Here is a 20,144-nt window from a genome sequence, read left to right as displayed (position 1 = left end):
AGAGTTTAAAATGTTTTCGAGGTCAAGCTTTTATCCTGCTGTCATTGAAATAGGTGATAAAGAATGAGCGTCCAGACGGGGTGTTGCTCACATTTGGCGGTCAGACGGCCCTGAATTGTGGTGTGGAGCTCACTAAACAAGGAGTGCTAGAAAAATACAAAGTACGTGTGCTTGGAACCCCAGTAGCCTCTATAGAGATGACTGAAGACAGGAAGATTTTTGTGGAGAAGATGGAGGAAATTAATGAACATGTTGCCCCCAGTGAAGCAGCCATGTCTGTTGAACAGGTCAGCTCATTCATTTATTGTACAAAACTATTCGTGTTACTGTTAAAATACTTGGGATCATTGTTAACATTTTCGTGTGTTCTTGGTCCAATATTGTGTGAAATTTTTTTATTTTTTTTATTTTTTTATTTTTTTTCCTTCCCTCTCTATAGGCAGTAGCTGCTGCTGAAAGACTTGGCTATCCCGTACTGGTCCGGTCTGCGTTTGCCCTAGGTGGACTGGGTTCAGGCTTTGCCAATAATCGAGAGGAGATGATCACATTGGTTACTCAGGCCTTTGCCCACACATCACAAGTCCTGGTTGACAAATCTCTCAAAGGCTGGAAGGAAATAGAGTATGAAGTGGTGCGGGACGCCTATGATAATTGCATTACGGTATGAAGCCCTTAGATCTGTGGTTTCCCTTTTATACTGACATTTTTATTTATACCTACATGCCTTTACATTTTAACACTATGTTTTAACCTTTGTTCTTTTCTAATTTGATTTGTTATCGTTCAGGTTTGTAACATGGAGAACGTTGATCCTCTAGGAATCCACACTGGGGAGTCCATAGTGGTGGCTCCTAGTCAGACGCTGAATGACTATGAATACAATATGCTGAGAAACACGGCCATCAAAGTTATTCGCCACTTGGGCATTGTGGGAGAGTGCAACATTCAGTATGCCCTAAATCCTGAATCTGAGCAGGTAATTCACTCACTTATATCATCCAGGATTAATGAGTCTCAGGAAGCAGTGATCAACCCATAATCTCATTCTTTGTCTCTTGACAGTACTACATCATTGAAGTAAACGCTCGTCTCTCACGAAGCTCTGCGTTGGCCAGTAAGGCCACAGGTTACCCGCTGGCTTACGTGGCAGCCAAGCTTGGCTTGGGAATCCCTCTGCCCAAGCTCAAGTGAGTTCTTTTACTGAAATGAGCCATTGAAGTATACAATTACATTCTGTACAGTGGTGTTCTTTTCAAAGTTGCTCAATAGTGGCTGTTTTTCAGGAACTCAGTGACTAATTCCACAACAGCCAACTTTGAGCCAAGTCTGGATTACTGTGTGGTGAAGGTTCCTCGTTGGGATTTGAGCAAGTTCCTCAGAGTCAGCACTAAAATTGGCAGTTCCATGAAGAGCGTTGGTGAGCTTTCATGCAAAAAAATACAAATATGCAGTAGAAATCTATGTTATAATTCTCAAGCCAATGTTAAGAAACGATTAAAAATAGTGTTTAATTTAACTACAATTAAATGGAATAAAAAAGATATATTAGATGGAAAAAAAAAAGTTTACATGGAAAAATTAATTTAAAAATAAACATTCAATGTTTAATATGAACAAAAGCTTGAAGTATTCAAATGACTAAACCTGAAATAAATGTGAAGCTAAATGGAATTAAAAAAAAAATAATACAATTAAATAGAATGAAAAGTAAATATTACACGAGTGTTTTCAGATAAAATATAAATTTAAAAATTTTGACATTAGAGTCAAAAGTTTTTACAGGGGGAATTTTGGGTATCTTGTTTCGTCCCAACATAATTCACCATTTTTTGGGGAATAAAATGTTGTATAAAATAAAGCAAATTATATATGAACAAATCCCTCTGTAAAAACCTTCAGGATATAGACGGGAATAAAAATGTAAAGTTTGGTGTTACTGAAGTGGAGATTTATGGCTCGGTGTAGGAGAAAAAACTAATTTGCATTGTAATTAAAATCTTTTGACACAAATAGATAACATGCTATAAAACAAACACTTAACAGTGTTTTTTGGATCTTTTCTTTAGTCTGAAAAAACACTATATGAAAACCCAGAAATCCCAAAATCTCAAACTTGATAGGTTCCCCTTAACAACCAACAGCTATTTCATTGACACTTCCTTGCTTGTTTTGGAACTTATAAAAATGTAATTGATTTTTATGTCTACTTTTGTCAGTCATATTAGCATTGCTATGGCACCATTTGTTCAAAACCTTATTTTGTTAATTTGGTAATCATATTTTTTACTAAATCAAGCTGACAGTAATTGTAAGAGGGACTGTTAACAATTTTCAATTTTGTGTGTGTGTGTGTGTGTGTGTGTGTGTGTGTGTGTGTGTGTGTGTGTGTGTGTGTGTGTGTGTGTGTGTGTGTGTGTGTGTGTGTGTGTGTGTGTGTGTGTGTGTGTGTGTGTGTGTGTGTGTGTGTGTGTGTGTGTGTGTGTGTGTGTGTGTGTGTGTGTGTGTGTGTGTGTGTGTGTGTGTGTGTGTGTGTGTGTGTGTGTGTGTGTGATTCAGATTGTGCATGTTTAGTAACCATAGTTTAAGCCGTTTAATTACTATTGTAGTAAAAGGCTTGCTTGGAAATTTTAATATGGCAAAGTCGTGTGTTTATTAAAGAAAAAGCTAAAATTTAGCCTGTTTAGTTGAGAAGGCGCTGTCTTTTCTGAACTCGCATATCCAGTATATTGTGATCTCATTCAGCCCTCTCTTTCATTTCAGGAGAAGTGATGGCCATTGGCCGCAGCTTTGAAGAGGCCTTCCAGAAAGCTTTGAGAATGGTGGATGAGAACTGCGTTGGTTTTGACCACACCATCAAACCAGTGTCTGAAGAGGTTTGTACTGAAGCTGCACATCTTCCATCTCACTCCATGTTAGATTTCTACAGGCTGACAAAAATCCTCATGAAAACCAAACTAATTTTTTTTTCCCCTCATATCTCAGGAGCTGCAGACACCCACAGACAAGCGCATCTTTGTTCTGGCGGGTGCCCTGCGTGCAGGCTACACCGTTGAGCGGCTCTATGAGCTGACCAAAATAGACCACTGGTTTCTGCACAAGATGAAGAACATCGCAGACCATGAGAAACTTCTAGAGGCATATAATAAGGATGAGAGTGCCATGCCACCTGAGGTCATGAGGAAAGCCAAGCAGCTGGGTTTCTCCGACAAACAGATCGCTCAAGCTGTGCAGAGGTACTTGCACAGCTGCAACTCCTGATGCAGAAAATCTCAACCGTCGATTCTAGACTTGTGACTTAGACTTGTGATTCTAGATTTGTGACCCTGGACCACAAAACCAGTCATAAGGGTCAATTTTCTGAAATTGAGATTTATACATCATCTGAAAGCTGAATAAATAAGCTTCCTATTGACGCATGGTTTGTTAGGATAGGACCAATATTTGGTCGAGATAAAGTTATTTTAAAAAATCTAGAATCTGAGAGTGCAAAAAAATCTAAATATTGAGAAAATTTCTTTTAAATTTGTCCAAATGAAGTTCTTACCAATGCATATTACTAATCAAAAATTAAGTTTTGATATTTATGGTAGGAAAAATTTACAAAATATCTTAATGAAACATGATTGTTACTTAATGATTTTTGGCAAGAAGGAAAAATCGGTATTTTTGGCTATTGCTACAAATACACCTCTGTTACGTTTATACAAGGAATAGTTACTATAGGCTGCGGTAGTCAACTAAATCTGCTTTTTTTTCCATTGTTGTAGCACTGAGCTGGCTGTGAGGAAGATGAGACGTGACTGGAAGATCCTTCCAGTGGTCAAACAGATTGACACAGTGGCCGCCGAGTGGCCCGCCCACACCAACTATCTGTATCTGACCTATCACGGCTCAGAAAGCGATGTGATTTTCAAGCAACCCCATGTCATGGTGATCGGCTCTGGGGTTTACCGAATTGGAAGCAGCGTGGAGTTCGATTGGTGCGCTGTTGGGTGTATTATGGAGCTGAGGAAGGTGAGCTATCCATATGAAGGGAAAAAGAACTTTTGTGTCGCATGAATTCATGATTTTGTGACATTTTCAGTGTGTGTAATTGAGAACTGTTCATTTACAGATGGGATACAAAACAATTATGGTGAACTACAACCCAGAAACAGTTAGCACAGATTATGATATGTGCGACAGACTGTATTTTGATGAGATTTCATTTGAGGTAAGAAATGTTATAAATGCTACTAAAATGTTATAAATGATAATATTTATACAAAATAAAACATTTAATTAAACAATTTAAATAATTCATATTAAATACGCTACCAGTCAAACATTTTTGGACAGTAAGATTTTAATTTTAATTAAGAAGTCTCTTTCTGCTCACCAAGCATGCGTTTATTTGATCCAAAATACAGCAAAAACAGTTAAATTGTGAAATGCTTTTACTATTTAAAATAACTGCTGTCTATTTTAATGTTTTAAAATGTAATTTATTCCTGTGCTTTTTAAAGCTGATTTCTCAAATGATACTTCAGAAATCATTCTAATATTGATTTGCTGCTCAAAAACATGTAGTGTTGTTGTTATTATTATTATTATTATTACGTTGAAAACATACTTTTTTTCCAAGTGTCTTTGATGAATATAAAGTTCAGAAGTACAGCATTTATCTGAAATGGAAAAATTTTGTAACATTGTAAGTCTATTTATCAAATGTATTAATTTCTATTATTTCTTTACTATTCAAAAGCTTGGAGTCAGTATAATATTTTTTTTTTTTTGGGGGGGGGCGTATAATGTTACAAAAGCTTTTTATTTCAGATAAATAAAATGATAAAGTACTCAACTGTTGTAAATATTGATGATAATAATAAAAATGTTTCTTGAACAGCAAATCAGCATATTACAATTATTTCTGAAGGATCATGGGACACTAAAGCTTTGAGTAATGATGCTAAAAATTTAGCTTTGATCGCAGGAATAAATTACATTTTAAAATGTATTCAAATAGAAAGCAGTAATTTCAAATAGTGAACATATTTCACAATATTACTGCTTTTGCTGAATTTTGGATCAAATAAATGCAGGATTCGTGAGCAGAAGAGACTCCTTTAAAAAAAAAACATTAATCTTGCTGTCCAAGAACATTTCACTGGTAGAGTATGTAATATTAAAACATGCAAAATTCAAATATTTTATTTAATGAAATAAAATGCTTGTAAATGTAGTAATTATTGAATTTCCCTGCTTTTAATCACAGGTAGTGATGGACATATATGAGATGGAGAACCCAGAGGGAATTATTCTGTCCATGGGTGGACAGCTGCCCAACAACATTGCCATGTCCTTGCATAGACAGCAGTGCAGGATCCTGGGCACCTCACCTGAGTTCATTGACTCTGCGGAGAACCGCTTCAAATTCTCCAGGATGCTGGACACCATAGGAATCAGCCAGCCCCGATGGAAAGAGCTGTCTGATACTGAGGTAAGATATAAAGATAATTCATTCAACACCAAGAAACACTCTGGAAGCGTAGTGTGAAATGAATAACCAAAGAACGACCTAAGTTCTTTTATAATTGCTTGTAACTTCAAATACCCTCTTGATATTTCTCTTGTAGTCTGCTGTGGGTTTCTGTGAGACGGTGGGTTATCCCTGCTTAGTGAGGCCGTCGTATGTTCTCAGCGGGGCTGCTATGAATGTTGCCTTCTCAGACACTGACCTGGAAAGGTTCCTAAGCAGTGCAGTTGCTCTGTCAAAGGAACACCCTGTTGTTATCTCCAAATTCATTCAGGAGGCCAAGGTTAGTCAATAAAAACATTTTAAGTCGGTACAGACCGTTCCCACCCTTCAAGCAGTTCCAGTTAAAAGTCAAATGCATGTGTGTACTTATATGCGCGAGATGGGAGTTAATTTCTAACGCTGTCGGTTTGCACAAAAAAAGAAAAAACATGTTTGAACAGGTTTGATGCTTGAGGTGTGAATGTTACACAGTATAACTGTTCATTTCCTGCCAGAAGTCCTAATTTGTTTTTCCAGTTGCTGTTGTTGCTTAAATGATTGAGAAGGGATGAGAGATTTCATGAGAACTTCATGTAATCAGGCGATAATCTGTATTTTTATAAAATAAAAAAAATACGTGTGTGTGTGTGTGTGTATATATGTATATGTATATATATGTGTGTGTATATATATATGTATATGTATATGTATATGTATATGTGTGTATATATATATATATATATATATATATATATATACACACATACATACATATATGTGAAATATATATATATATATCTTTTTTTTTTCTCTTTTTTTAATTGAATTTATTTATTTTAATTGTATTTATTTATTTTGTTTTATATTTATTTACTTTTGTTTTATTTTTTCATTAATTTGTTTTATAATTTTTTACAATTTGTTTTATTTGGTAAAAAATTTACATGAAACAATTTAAGTTTATTTTTTTATATATTTGTAATTTTAGTTATTTTATTATTATTATTATTATTATTATTATTATTATTAAATCTATTTAAAATATATATTTATTTAATTAACATTAAATTTAAATAATTTTTACATTTAAAATGAAACAAAATCAATTAAATACTTTTTTTAATTGTATGTTTTGTTATTTAACTAAATTTTTAAAATGTATGTATTTATTGTTTTATCTATTTAGTTTTATTTTATATAAAATATTAAAGAAATATATAGAAATTAAATATATCAGCCATTCATTTAAAAATAACGCTGTTACTAAGATTTTTAATATTGGTACATCCTAATAAGTGTTATTTTAGGTCTATTTATAGATGTTTATAGTATTTATTATTTTTTTAAATGGCAGTTTTCATTTTAGTCAATTAAGTTTGTCTTATTTCTTTTTAGCTTTTTAATCTCTCTTCTTTTTTTCTTTCATCTAAAATGTTTTAGTATCTGTTTCAGTTAAGGATAACAAATTTTGTTTATACTTTTGCTGATCCTTATGTGTAATATTTTATAAAATATTAGCTTTGAATTCTGTAAAATCGCTGTATTGTGTGTTTAGAGCTATTCAGGTGGCAGACATTTTTGTTGATGTTTCTCTGTCAGGAAATAGATGTGGACGCTGTGGCCTGTGACGGAGAGGTCATTGCCATAGCGGTGTCTGAGCATGTGGAGAACGCAGGGGTGCATTCTGGAGATGCCACGCTGGTGACCCCACCTCAGGATATCAACCAGAAAACCATGGAGCGCATTAAGATAATCGTTCACGCAATTGGCCAGGAGCTTCAGGTCACCGGCCCCTTCAACCTGCAGCTCATTGCCAAGGTGCGTTTTAATTTTGGTTAGCTAGGACGAGTGCATTTCAAAATATTTGGTGCTGAAACGAAGTCATGTTATTTTGTCGACAGGATGATCAACTGAAGGTGATAGAATGCAATGTGCGAGTCTCACGCTCCTTCCCTTTTGTGTCCAAAACACTTGGTGTCGATCTTGTTGCCCTAGCAACAAGAGTCATTATGGGAGAGGAAGTCGAGGATGTCGGGCTGATGAAAGGGAATGGCATTGTGGGAGTTAAGGTAATGAACTTTCAGTGAGGTCTGTTTTTGATGAGAGCGCTTGAACTGAACTATCTGTGTTTTCCAATATCTACATAAGCTTGATCTGCGTTTGACTCTTAGGTTCCTCAGTTCTCCTTCTCACGCCTTGCTGGAGCAGATGTGGTTTTAGGTGTGGAGATGACCAGCACTGGAGAAGTGGCCTGCTTCGGGGAGAACCGATACGAGGCCTACCTTAAAGCCATGCTCAGCACTGGCTTTAAAATCCCTAAAAAGAATATTCTCCTCTCTATTGGTAGTTACAAGGTAATTGCTAACTTTTTACAGCAAGTTGAATCTGTTCCTATTAATTTTATTCATAATCTGATTCACATTACTGAAAGCTATGGTTTAATTTCGCCACCATCAACTTTGCTTACACCATTAAATTACATTGAACAAAATGATCTGGTTCCTTAAAGGGATAGTTCACCCAAAAATGAAAATTACCCCATGATTTACTCACCCTCAAGCCATTCTAGGTGTATAAGACTTTCTTCATTCAGATGAATATAATTATAGTTATATTAAATGTCCCGCCTCTTCCAAGCTTTATAATGGTGCTGAATGGGTGTTGAGATTTTAAAGTCCAATAAAGTGACTCCATCCATCATAAAAAGTACTACACAGCTCCAGGGAGTTAATAAAGGCCTTCTGAAGTGAATTGATGCATTTGCGTAAGAAAAATATCCATGTTTAAAACTTTATAATCCATATTCTATAGTTTTCGCTAACTGTAATACGTGTGTACACTAGAAAGTGACGTAGTAATGTAGGTGCAATGTAAGCATCGGTGAGAAGTGACAAACGCAGAAGTGCAGATGAGAAGTCCCAAACAAGGATTTCGATATAAATCAAGAGGAGACTGGTTTTCCTTTGCTGTAAACAACTTTGTTCTCTCAAGACTAGCATATTCCTACCAGAGTTTATGCTGCGCCACGTTCTCATAAACCCATGTATGACCGTTAGCAGAAACTAGAGATTACGATTTCTAAAGTTTTAAATATGGATATTTTTCTAACACAAAGGCATCGATTCACTTAAAGGAAAAGTTCACTTCCAGAACAAAAATTTACAGATAATTTACTCGCCCCCTTGTTATCCAAAATGTTCATGTCTTCCTTTCTTCAGTCATAAAGAAATTGTTTTTTGAGGAAGATATTTCAGGATTTCTCTCCATGTAGTGGACTTCTATGGTGCCCGCGAGTTTAAACTGCAGTTAAAATCCAGCTTCAAAGGGCTCTAAATGATCCCAGCCAAGGAAGAAGGGTCTTATCTAGCGAAACATGGACAAAAAAATTTACACTTTTTAACCTCAAATGCTCGTCTTGTTGGTTTATGAGTTAGTGTAGGTTGAAAAACTCCCATCTCATTTTATTCTCCAACTCTTGCCTCTTTTTTTTTTTTTTTTTTTTTTTCTTTTTTTTTTTTTTTTTTTTGTAAAGGGCATTTGATCTTCTTTGCACTTTTACTTTGTAAACACTGGTTCGGTACTTCTGCAGCGATGTAGGACAATTTTGAAGTTGGAGGAGAAAATTAAATGGGTATGCTTTTCGACCTACCCTAACTGTCTTGAACCGGAATACACAAACTACACGCAGAGCTATATAAAGACGAGCATTTGAGGATAAGTATATAAATCATCAGATATTTTTTTTAATAACCGTTCGTTCTGCTAGAAAAGACCCTTCTTCCTCGGCTGGGATCGTTTAGAGCAGCGGTTCCCAACCACATTCCTGGAGGCCCCCCAACACTGCGGCTGTGTCCAAATTCAGGGTCTACATCCTTCGGACGACTCATTTGAAGGATGTTACGTCACAGCGCCGCGACAAAGGCTGTCCAAATTCGTAGGATCCTTCAAATGCGGCCCACAAATACGTCCTTTTTCCCTGAATTGGAAGGATGGGTCTGGTGGATCCTTTCCCGTCCTACCTATCCCATAATTCCTTTCGGCAGAGCGCTTCCGGAATTTTCAAATAATAGCGGACGAAGCGAGCGGTAGTAATAATGTAAGTAAAAAAAAAACTGGCTTTTAAAAGAATATTTTTTTTACAGCGGTTGTCTAGTTAGGCCTTTGGTTTTGGCCTTAAGCTTATTTATTTTTTTACATTTGTATGTTTATGTTCAAAAAAAACATCTCTTTTGTAAACTAGCTTCTTTCTTACTTCCTGTGTGAATATCCCCTTACACATAGCTAATTTCTTGTTAGTGATTGAAGCTGTTTTTAACGCTTTTAGGGACGAAAGAGCAGTTCTTTTGTTTTGTGCAGTACAGATAACCTTACTTCTTGCTTAGCGCTGTCACGGTTGCTAGGCGACCGAATATGAGCAACGGGTAGGGGAGGGAACTGAAAGAAGGGTAGGCTGTCCAAATTCACAGACACCTACTTCCAGGTTTTGCGGTCTTCGGAGGACCCCTCCTCCTTCAACCGGGTAGGAATGATCCTAAGGAGGATGCAGACCCTGAATTTGGACACAGCCTGCATGTTTTCCATGCCTCTTTAATCAAACACCTGATTCAGATCATCAGCTCATTAGTAGAGACTCCAAGACCTGAAATGGGTGTGTCAAAAAGGAGAGATTCAAAATGTGCAGTGTTGGAGGGCCTCCAGGAACGTGGAACTTTGGGAACCACTGGTTTAAAGCCCTTTTGAAGCTGCATTTAAACTGTATTTTGGAAGTTCAAACTTGCGGGCACCATAGAAGTCTATGTATTTCTTTACGACTGAGGAAAGAAAGACATTTAACATCTTGGAGGTCAAGCTAATAAATTATCTGTCAATTTTTGTTCTGCAAGTGAGCTTCTCCATTAAGAAGGCCTTTAATCCCATGGAGCCATGTGAAATACTTTAAATGATGGATGGATGCACTTTATTGGACTTCAAAATATCAACACCCATTAACTGTCATTATAAAGCTTGGAAGAGACGGGGCATTTTTAATACAACTCCAATTGTATTAGTCTAAAAGAAGAAAGTCATATTCTTCTAGGATGGCTTGAGGGTGAGTAAATCATGAGGTAGTTTTCATTTGTGTGAGCTGTCCCTTTAAATAAAATGTATAAATTTCTTTCAGAATAAGAGCGAGCTCCTGCAGACAGTCCAGACTTTGGAGGTTTTAGGTTATAACTTGTATGCCAGTCTAGGCACCGCTGACTTCTACACTGAACATGGAGTCAAGGTACAGTGAAAAACAATCTTTTTTTTTTTTTTTTTTTTTTTTACAGCTAAACGAACAGGTGAAATCTGCCATTTTACTTTTTTTGTTTATCTGTCTCTTATCAGGTGATGGCAGTGGACTGGCCTTTTGAAGAGGAGAGTGACTGCCCAAATAAGGACAAACAAAGGAACATCATGGACTATCTGGCAGAGAACCATTTTGACTTGGTCATCAATCTGTCCATGAGAAACTCTGGTGGAAGACGCTTGTCCTCCTTTGTGACCAAAGGTTATCGCACTCGTCGAATGGCCATTGATTACTCCGTACCGCTCATCACTGACATCAAGTGCACCAAGTTGTTTGTTCAGGTGAGCGATGACAAACATGAATTGTTACTGACCTCACAAAATTAAAAGTTTATGCTACAAATGTGGCTATTAAAATGCGTGAAAAAGAACAGGTCAGTCAGTCCTAGCGAGACAAGATCGGTAGGTGGCATTCGTGTTGCATTTCTCCTATTTCGTAACATTTGCAAAATGTTTTTTCACTTTGTTCTGGCAAAACAAATGAAACCGCATTCTGTATGTTTTTAAACGTAGACTTATTTTAAAAGTGAACTATATATATGTATGTGTATATAAGGTTTATTTACAGAAAAGTTAAACTGAGAAAAACTGAAAAATAACTCTACTTACAGCAATCAATCTTCAGAAAATGGTAGTGTAGTGCAGGTTGCTTTAAGGCATTTAATGGCTGTTGTGACTCGAGTTTCCTCTTTCTTTTTGTTTTTTTCTTCATAGTTTTTCATCTTCAGGACAACTTAAATAAAGCTATTAAAAAATTTATCTTATGAAATTAACCGTTAATTATTTAACAAATAAAATTAAAATTTGTAATGTAATTTCTATAACATTCTGCAATTATTTGTTTTCAGTGTTTTAACCGTCTTTAATCCTTTGCAAACATCCCTCACTTTCGTTAAACATTTAAAATGCACTGTTAAAATTAAGAAAATAAAATTGTACAAGAAAATTTAGGTTTTATTTATATAATTTTATGCAAAAACTTTTAAAAAGTAATAATTATGTTACAATATACAGTACTGTAAATGTTATATCATTCAAGTAAAGCTCTTAAACTATTAGCACACACTTCCTGTTCTAAACATTAAGTTCTATTGTCTAACACCATAATTAGGGTATAATAAATAGTAATGCATTTTAACAGTGTTTTATGTGAGAAGTTAAAAAAAAAAACAGCTACAGATACTTTTTACATTAGGCATGTAATTTTAATGCAACACATTTTAAAATACAGGTAAAATTGTTATTGCAGTGTTTCCCCTACCATTATCTTAGGGGGGCGCCCCGCCCCCCCAACGGCACCCCCCGCCCCCCTTGAATGTCAAGTTCATTTTATTTTCGATATAGCGTCAGATCACAATAGAAGTCATTAAGGTTATCTTTCCTATAGAACAGGTCTATACACTGTTCTTTTATTAAACAAACTAAATTGCCTTATGTTATTTATCTTATTTACATGAAGTCATGTCATTTCTGTCTTTACATGATCGCGTGTTTACAATGTGTCCTCCGCGAAAACACAGACTGGATCGCGGACTCCATTCATAAAAACCGAATCTACTATAGCGAGAAATGCCACGTAAATTTGTCGATTTTTGGATTAATAAATCAAAAGTTGGTCTGTCACTTCATTCAAATCGCGATATGGACTAGTGTCTGTGAAAACTGAAATGCAAAATGACCGTTTCAATATGAATCCTGCATGCTCCGTTTGCCTCAGTATGTTTGAATGGTGGAGACGCGTTTTTTTTTTTTACTACACGCACAGTGAAGTACGCGTGACGCTCCCGCTAATTTTGGGCATTTGCATCTCACATGAACAGATAAACTCAATCCAAAGCTGCTGTGAGTGTCACTTTTACCGTTTCATTTGAGAAAACTAGCATCATACAGTGTTGCCAGATTGGAAATGTCCAAGTATCGTACCAGAAGCTCAAAATTATCGTATTTGGGAGAAAATTATCGTATTTTAGTCAAACGTTCAAAATAAAGATATTTATCTAGATGTTACAGCTATTTCTCCTTTTTAGCACTCATTTTCTATACCTTATTGCAATGCTAAACTAATTATCTTACCCGAGTCAAACGTTCAAAATACAGCTATTAATCTAGATGTTACAGCTATTTATCCTTTTCAGCACTCTTTTTCTATACTTTATTGTTAAACTAACAACCTCAGTTTTGAAACAACTGACCTAAGTACGACAGGAACGTTAACTTGTGCTTGTGAGAGAGAGCCATTCTCCACGATGATTGGTTGAGAAGACGTAAGATTGGATGAAAGGCATGCGTAACGCACGTTCACGTCTCCTCACAATCATGAAGGTAGACGTAGTATCCACACAGCTAGATCTTTGAGAATAGAAGCTCTTATAATTACAACGACCATGGTGTCACAAAATTCTGAAATTATCGTACATTGAGGTATTATTGATCGTACATCGTACAGAGGTCAAAATTATGGTACAAATACGATAATTATCGTACGTCTGGCAACACTGGCATCATATCATGCTGTACACACAGAAACTTCAAGGCAACCTGTCAAAATAAAAGTAACATGTAACAGAACATTAGTCTTGTATTACTTTTGTACAGTATAATGTAGGTGTTTATATATTCCTATTTAAATAATTGACATAAAACAATATATATGATAAAAAAATAAATATAACAAGATTAACCACTTAATTGTAGAAAAAAATACTACAATTATTATTTAAATGTTAAACTATTATTATTTATTGATTTTAACAGTAAACCTCTGTTTGTTTGCCAAAAATTAAAAGGGTTTATTTTTCATTTGATTAAAAATAAATAAATGTTTATACTTTTAATTTGATTATGAGAAAAAATAATACACACAAGAATTAAAAAAAAAAAAAAAAAAGCAAAAGTTGGTAGAGCCCTATTGTTCAAAATGTTAAAATAGAGAGTTTTGGACTTATTTTTCCACTGAATAAGTCTATAATAATGTTTTCGTTATTTCACAAAGTAGGGTAAAGTACCGGGGAAAAAAAGTAACGTTGGCGGCTACCGCCCAGCCCCCCCCCCCCCCCCCCAACACTGGAAACCTAGGGGAAACACTGTATTGTTCATAATAGTATCTTATTTTAATTTTTAACAGTGTGTAGCACATCATTGGGAAAAAAACATTCCAAAAGCAGTGCATGCACTAGTACATTTTAGTACAATTTGTTTTTATAAATCGCGACTTGTGCATGGTCTCATGCCCATGCTATTCTGGATGGCAAAATGTGTCGGCAAGCAGTTTTTTTTTTTTTTTTTTCTGTGGCTTTCAGAAAGTGGTAAGGACACAAATCGGGTTAAAATAAGAGAGGGTGCAGTCCTTGAGTTTCAGTTTGGTAATAAGGTCCAAAACAAGTCCATGCACCGCCCGGTGAATGTTCTAGGAAGTGTTACAGTGTGTTTTTTTTTTTTTTTTTTTTTTTGTGTGTGTTTTTTTTTATTATTATTATTTAAAGAAACTGATTTGACTAGTCCTGCGTTATTCTGAGTGATCGGTTTTGTTATCCTGCTTGGAAAAGCACGCATTTTTAAGGCCACGTTTGTTTATGCTGTTGTATCTCTAAGATTTTAAAGATGATGGTGTTTGTGGTCTTGGCAGGCACTGAGGCAAATTGGCCAGGCTCCTCATGTAAAGACTCATGTCGACAGCATGACCTCACAGAAGCTCATCCGTTTACCTGGTGTGTATGGCTATGTCATTTCAGATGTTATTTTGGAGGCTTGTCAGAACGAATGTATTCCATTGAGGTCGATTCCATTTATTCTTGTATGTCTAAAGGTTTGATTGATGTCCATGTGCATCTGCGGGAGCCTGGTGCCACCCATAAAGAAGATTTTTCCTCGGGCACAGCTGCTGCCCTGGCTGGAGGAATCACTATGGTGTGTTCCATGCCCAATACCAACCCTGCCATCATTGACCCCAGCACCTTCGCTATGGCACAGAAGGTAACATCAATACATTTACATATTCGGTTAGTTCTACCTTCTACCACATGAAGAAGTTGTTTATGGACTCTTTTCTGTCATGAATATGTCTAGCTTGCCAAGGCCGGATGCCGCTGTGATTATGCTCTTTTTGTGGGGGCGTCATCAGACAACGCTACACTACTTCCGTCCATTGCAAGCTCTGCAGCTGGTCTGAAGATGTACTTGAATGACACATACTCCACTTTGAAAATGGACAATGTTTCTCTGTGGATGGAGGTAAGGAAACTTGTATACAACAAATGCAACAGCATTATATTTTAATTCATTGTTTTTTTTTTTTTGTTTTTTAATCAAGTGTATTTTTGTTATTGATTTGGTTTAAAATTGGTTTAAAATAAATCATAAAAATATGCAGTTATTTTATTAAATTTTTTAGAAATTAAATGTAAAATAAAAAAGCAGGCTTTAATTAAAAATAAATATGCTATTTATTTTAAAATGGGTATTTATTTTATTTTTATTTTTGTATTTTTTTAATCAATTTTTTAATTCTTTTAAATGATGCAGTTTGTAATGCTTTACAATCATGTCACATGCTATAATTTGATTATCATTTTCTTTGCATGCAGCACTTTGAAAAGTGGCCAAAGCACTTGCCCATTGTGGCACATGCAGAGAAGCAGACAGTGGCTGCAATCTTGATGGTAGCGCAGCTATATCAGCGACCCGTTCATATTTGCCATGTTGCCAAGAAAGAAGAGGTAAGAATCCTTGTTGTATGTGATGGTTTAACTACTGCATTTATTTTCCCTTCATAGTTAAACCTTTATCTAGTTTCTTTACATGTTCCTTTGATTTGTAACTAACTAAAATCATGCATTGTTTCTCAGATTCTGATAATTCGAGCAGCTAAACAAAAGGGCATCCAGGTGACATGTGAAGTTGCACCTCACCATCTCTTCCTGTGTGACGATAACGTGTCTGCAATTGGGAACGGCAGGGCACAAGTGCGGCCCATGCTTGGTACTCGTGAGGACATGGAGGCGTTGTGGGAAAATTTAGACATCATTGACTGTTTCGCAACAGACCACGGTAATAATGGGATCAAATATCTCTGCTAAGCCTCACACCTGTTTGAACAGGCATATCATTTTGTTTGCCTGACAAACAAGAATAACCTAAAATTCAGCTTGAACTTTCAAACTACATCCAAACTTTGTACAGACCTTCAGGCTGTTCTTTATACTTTGTACTTTATACTGACTATATATACTGTATATAGTCAACATTTGAAGTGGATCAAAACCTTTCATCAAAGTTGTCCTAAAACCAAAACAATACCCATTCTAGGACGACTTTAAATGTTTTGATCCACTTCAAATGTTGACTACTATAATTTGATTGGTCAGACATTCCTTCCTGTGACTGATGGGGGAAAAAACAGGCTTTCAAGCAGTCCTACAAGATATCAAGATATTCTGATATATCGTCTTAAACCTAAACTTTTTTTTTTGTTGTTGTTGTTGCAGCCCCTCATTCGGTCGAGGAGAAAAACTCTGAGAAACCACCTCCAGGTTACCCGGGTTTGGAGACTATGCTGCCTCTGCTGCTCACGGCCGTCAGCGATGGTCGTCTTACCGTTGATGACATCATCAAGAGGCTCTATGAAAACCCCAGTAAAATATTCTCTCTTCCTGTTCAAGAGGACACTTATGTAGAGGTATTTTAGTTTGACCACGTATTTTATAGTGAATTGCCTAAAATTGAAAAAATTGTCTCATTTCAAAGTGATAATTGAATTTTCCAGGTGGACTTGGAGCAAGAGTGGACTATTCCAAAGCACATGCAATTCACCAAGTCAAAGTGGACACCATTCGGGGGCATGAAAGTAAAGGGGAAAGTCATGAGGGTGGTGCTCAGAGGAGAGGTGGCCTATATTGATGGACAGGTGAAGCTAATGCTGATATGCACTATTGTTCAGTAGTTTGTGGTCTGTACAAATGTAATGTTTGCTCACCAAGACTGCGTTCATTTGATAAAATACAGTAATATTGTGAAATATTATTTTAAAGACATTACTCTAGTCTTAAGTTTCATGTGATCCTTCAGAAATCATTCTAATATGTGGATTTGGTGCTCAAACATTTATTAGTATAAGTGTTGGGGAAAAAAAAGTTGTGCTGCTTAAATGTTCAATTCGAAAAATCCTTAGCACAGTTTCCACAAAAATATTATTTGAAATGGTGAAGACTTTACACTGTTCCAAATATTTCTGTCACTTTTTACTATTTTAATGCATCCTTGCTGACAAAAGAATATTTATTTCCTTCCAAAAATATTTTTTTAAATGCTTTTTAATGTTTTATTTTTTAAAGCTATGTTTCCATCACCCTGTTTTTAATGTGCATTTTGAAGCATCACTTATTGTCATCATTTATTGTGATTTTTCTGCTCACTCTGAGGCGCATGTAAATTATGATATATGAAAATTATTATAGTCTATTTAGTGGCTTTTCTCAGTGATATTTGGTGCCAGTTTATCAGGAAGTGAAGTATTTTGTTCCTGTTGGATGGAAAGGTGTTTGTTCGCAAATGTTTATGCGATATTCCAATTTTGAGCAGAGGATAAAATTGCAACTTTGGATGAAAACCCAGCTATTGATTTCTGTTTAATGGTTCCTTTTTCTCTTAAGGTATTGGTACCTCCAGGATATGGTCAGGATGTGAGGTCATGGTCACCACCCCCGGCAGTAACAACAGAGGTGATAAAGGATGCTCCTAAGGTAATGCATGAACTGATCTTTCAAAAACTTGAACTTGCATTGTTCACGATTTAGCTTTTGCTTACTAATGTGTACTGGCTAACAAACAACCCATCCATTCTTCAAACCAATTATCCACTGTAGTGTCATGGGAAGCGAGTAAATGCCAAGTTCTGTCATGAAACTCTAGATAGAGCAGACTGTTGGGTCATTAACGCAGTGAATATAATCAGTTTGCATTAAACTACTTGGCACAAGCTGATTGGTTCATGTTGCATACACAACCAGTGAGGTTACTGCTTTAAATAGCTTGTTAGTATTCGCCTAAGAATTTCGCAGTGTTTTTGGAGTTCCTCTAAAACCCTCCACCTCCCCAGCTCCACCTGTATAGATCTGCTATGGGTTATTATATATGCTACTTGTGCAACAGCAGTATGTCTTAAATACTCAGCACTGTATCGCGTATGTATTGGCAGTAGCAAGTTCCTGTACTTGCTTTGCTGCAGCAGCAGCAATAATCTACAACAACAGTGGTGCAGATCTATTCCACCAAGACCAAATATATTAACATTGTCAAATCTATTACCATGCTAAAATTTTCTTAGAGTTGTCATGATAGAACTATGATTGTTAATTACAGCGTCTAAGTGAGACAATAACTCCTGAGCGCCCCCGCCAGACGGCACCTGCTGATGTGGTCCGTAGCCGTGCCCCAAGCCCACGCCGTTCAGCTGGAGACGGTCGCTTCATTCTTCCACCTCGTATCCACCGTGCATCCGATCCCGGTCTGCCTCCAGGTAGTAATGGCATACAGAGTATTCCCTCAGAGCTTGTGCATGAGTTTGTGCCAAGTGAACCATTGTACTGTAAATAATTGGTTAAATTTTTAAAGTCAGACAGTGGTTCAGTTGGATGTCAGCTTTTGTTTGCTAGCATCAGTTGTTTGAGTCCGCTTGTCACATGAACTTGCAAATGGTTCAGCTGAAACATTTGCTGGTCCAATACGATCATATCTTAAGCAAGATATGTTTTTATATGCAGGTTTCAAAAGATCTACCATACAACCCCAAAAGGCATTGGGTAAAGTCCATGTGATGTGTATGGTTTCATCAAATCAATATCTAAGTCTCATGATTCTGCAACTATGTCTGTGAATGAAAAATCACATCAATATTTACCATCTTCCTTTTTGTCATTTGATCGATCAAGGTCATTTAAACAATCTTTTTTCCAAGCAATAATGCAATTGAACAGACTTAAAACATCTACAGTAGTAAACATATGAAGTAGATCAAAACCATTTGTCAGATTGTCCTAAAACCGAAACCATACCTGTTGTTGTCTTAGGACAACTTTTAACTTTTTTGATCCACTTCAAATGTTGACCACTGTAAAACTAAATATCTGAGAGATGTTGTTCCTCAACCCTTAAAATCAAAAAGGAAATAATTAATATAAAATTGCATGCAAAATTGATTTAAAACCGGATTTAAAAAAAAAAATTACTAATGTGGTGGGGTTTAATTCTTTTTTTTTTAATTATATATGTTGGGATAAGAAATATTTGAAAGTCTGCCTCCGCATTTAAAGGAGGTTTGCTTTATAATATAAATACATTTTATACATTTAAATACAATTTCACTTTAATAAAAAAAAAAAAATTACCAACATATTTTTTAGGCAGCCAACTTTCAAACCATTTTATGGAAATCTAAAAATGTCACAAATGCATGAGCAATTCTATTAAACATTTCTAAAAATTTGTTACAATTCTAACTGTACAGCTACTAATCCATTGTTTTTCAAACTTTGTGCCTCGTTGTTTGAGCAGCTGAAGAGGAGGTGTCATTAAGAGCACCGTATGATGCAGGTTTGACGTTTGTAGTGATGTTTACCAGAGCTTTGCCACCCTTAGCTTCTGTTCTCTCTGCCAATCTTTGTTCCTGGATTCATTTCATGGGCATATTTTAGTCTTTACACAAGCATAATCAAAACAAGACATGATGGTCTCTTTCCCTGCATTGCCCATGCTTTGCTTGCATGCTGGTCCTTGTGATTCAGGTTGATCCAAATGAGCTCTTATGCCGTGTCCTGGTTATTGGCATAAAGTGAGATTTACTGAAACATGGCAGTGATGTATTGGTTGCTGATTGTGACGTTGTTCTGCATCCATTACCAGAATTGGCTCCCCCAGTGGATGCATATGCACACCCTCCTCCCCTGGCCAGGATCCTGTCACCTCAAGCTGGGCAGCAGCAGATCCTGCCCCACCCCCAGACCTCCCCTTTGCTGCACCCACTGGTGGGCCAGCACATCTTGTCCGTGCGCCAGTTCAGCAAGGAACAGGTGACGCCATGTTATCCATCCTGTTGTACAGTCCAGGAATATTGTATTTAAGTATTACAGTGGCTCATCAATCTTTCCTGTCTATCTTGGGGTTTCAGATGTCACACTTGTTCAATGTGGCACATACTCTTCGTCTGATGGTGCAGAAGGAAAGACCCTTGGATATTTTGAAGGTATACTGACTGTTAGACTATTATTAGACTATATTTATATATTAGACTATATTAGACTAGATTAGATTTTTTTTTTTTTTT

The 20,144-nt window shown here is 36.2% G+C and overlaps 1 protein-coding gene across 3 annotated transcripts in view; it reads left to right on the top strand.

Moving 5' to 3' along the window:
• cad (carbamoyl-phosphate synthetase 2, aspartate transcarbamylase, and dihydroorotase) overlaps positions 1-20,144 on the top strand; it is a 31,626-nt gene that overhangs the window by 7,124 nt on the left and 4,358 nt on the right. Inside the window, exons 11-39 of one of the 3 annotated variants that reach the window (XM_073852866.1) lie at positions 54-287; positions 440-661; positions 788-976; positions 1,063-1,187; positions 1,284-1,417; positions 2,761-2,873; positions 2,983-3,233; positions 3,768-4,014; positions 4,115-4,213; positions 5,255-5,479; positions 5,616-5,798; positions 7,097-7,315; positions 7,399-7,566; positions 7,669-7,851; positions 10,659-10,763; positions 10,868-11,110; positions 14,454-14,535; positions 14,634-14,800; positions 14,894-15,058; positions 15,412-15,543; positions 15,673-15,874; positions 16,312-16,502; positions 16,590-16,730; positions 17,476-17,565; positions 18,185-18,341; positions 18,586-18,624; positions 19,376-19,414; positions 19,724-19,890; positions 19,989-20,063. In XM_073852866.1, coding sequence (XP_073708967.1) covers positions 54-287; positions 440-661; positions 788-976; positions 1,063-1,187; positions 1,284-1,417; positions 2,761-2,873; positions 2,983-3,233; positions 3,768-4,014; positions 4,115-4,213; positions 5,255-5,479; positions 5,616-5,798; positions 7,097-7,315; positions 7,399-7,566; positions 7,669-7,851; positions 10,659-10,763; positions 10,868-11,110; positions 14,454-14,535; positions 14,634-14,800; positions 14,894-15,058; positions 15,412-15,543; positions 15,673-15,874; positions 16,312-16,502; positions 16,590-16,730; positions 17,476-17,565; positions 18,185-18,341; positions 18,586-18,624; positions 19,376-19,414; positions 19,724-19,890; positions 19,989-20,063 — 4,587 coding nt within the window. The remainder of the gene's footprint in view (positions 1-53; positions 288-439; positions 662-787; positions 977-1,062; positions 1,188-1,283; positions 1,418-2,760; positions 2,874-2,982; positions 3,234-3,767; positions 4,015-4,114; positions 4,214-5,254; positions 5,480-5,615; positions 5,799-7,096; positions 7,316-7,398; positions 7,567-7,668; positions 7,852-10,658; positions 10,764-10,867; positions 11,111-14,453; positions 14,536-14,633; positions 14,801-14,893; positions 15,059-15,411; positions 15,544-15,672; positions 15,875-16,311; positions 16,503-16,589; positions 16,731-17,475; positions 17,566-18,184; positions 18,342-18,585; positions 18,625-19,375; positions 19,415-19,723; positions 19,891-19,988; positions 20,064-20,144) is intronic. The other 2 variants (XM_073852867.1, XM_073852868.1) reach the window with 2 other exon arrangements.

This window comes from Garra rufa, chromosome 13 (assembly GCF_049309525.1).
Source record: "Garra rufa chromosome 13, GarRuf1.0, whole genome shotgun sequence".
NCBI classification, from domain to species: Eukaryota; Metazoa; Chordata; class Actinopteri; order Cypriniformes; family Cyprinidae; genus Garra; species Garra rufa.
The sequence above is the reverse complement of the archived record's forward strand: the minus strand, read 5'-3'. Positions and strand labels throughout refer to the sequence as shown.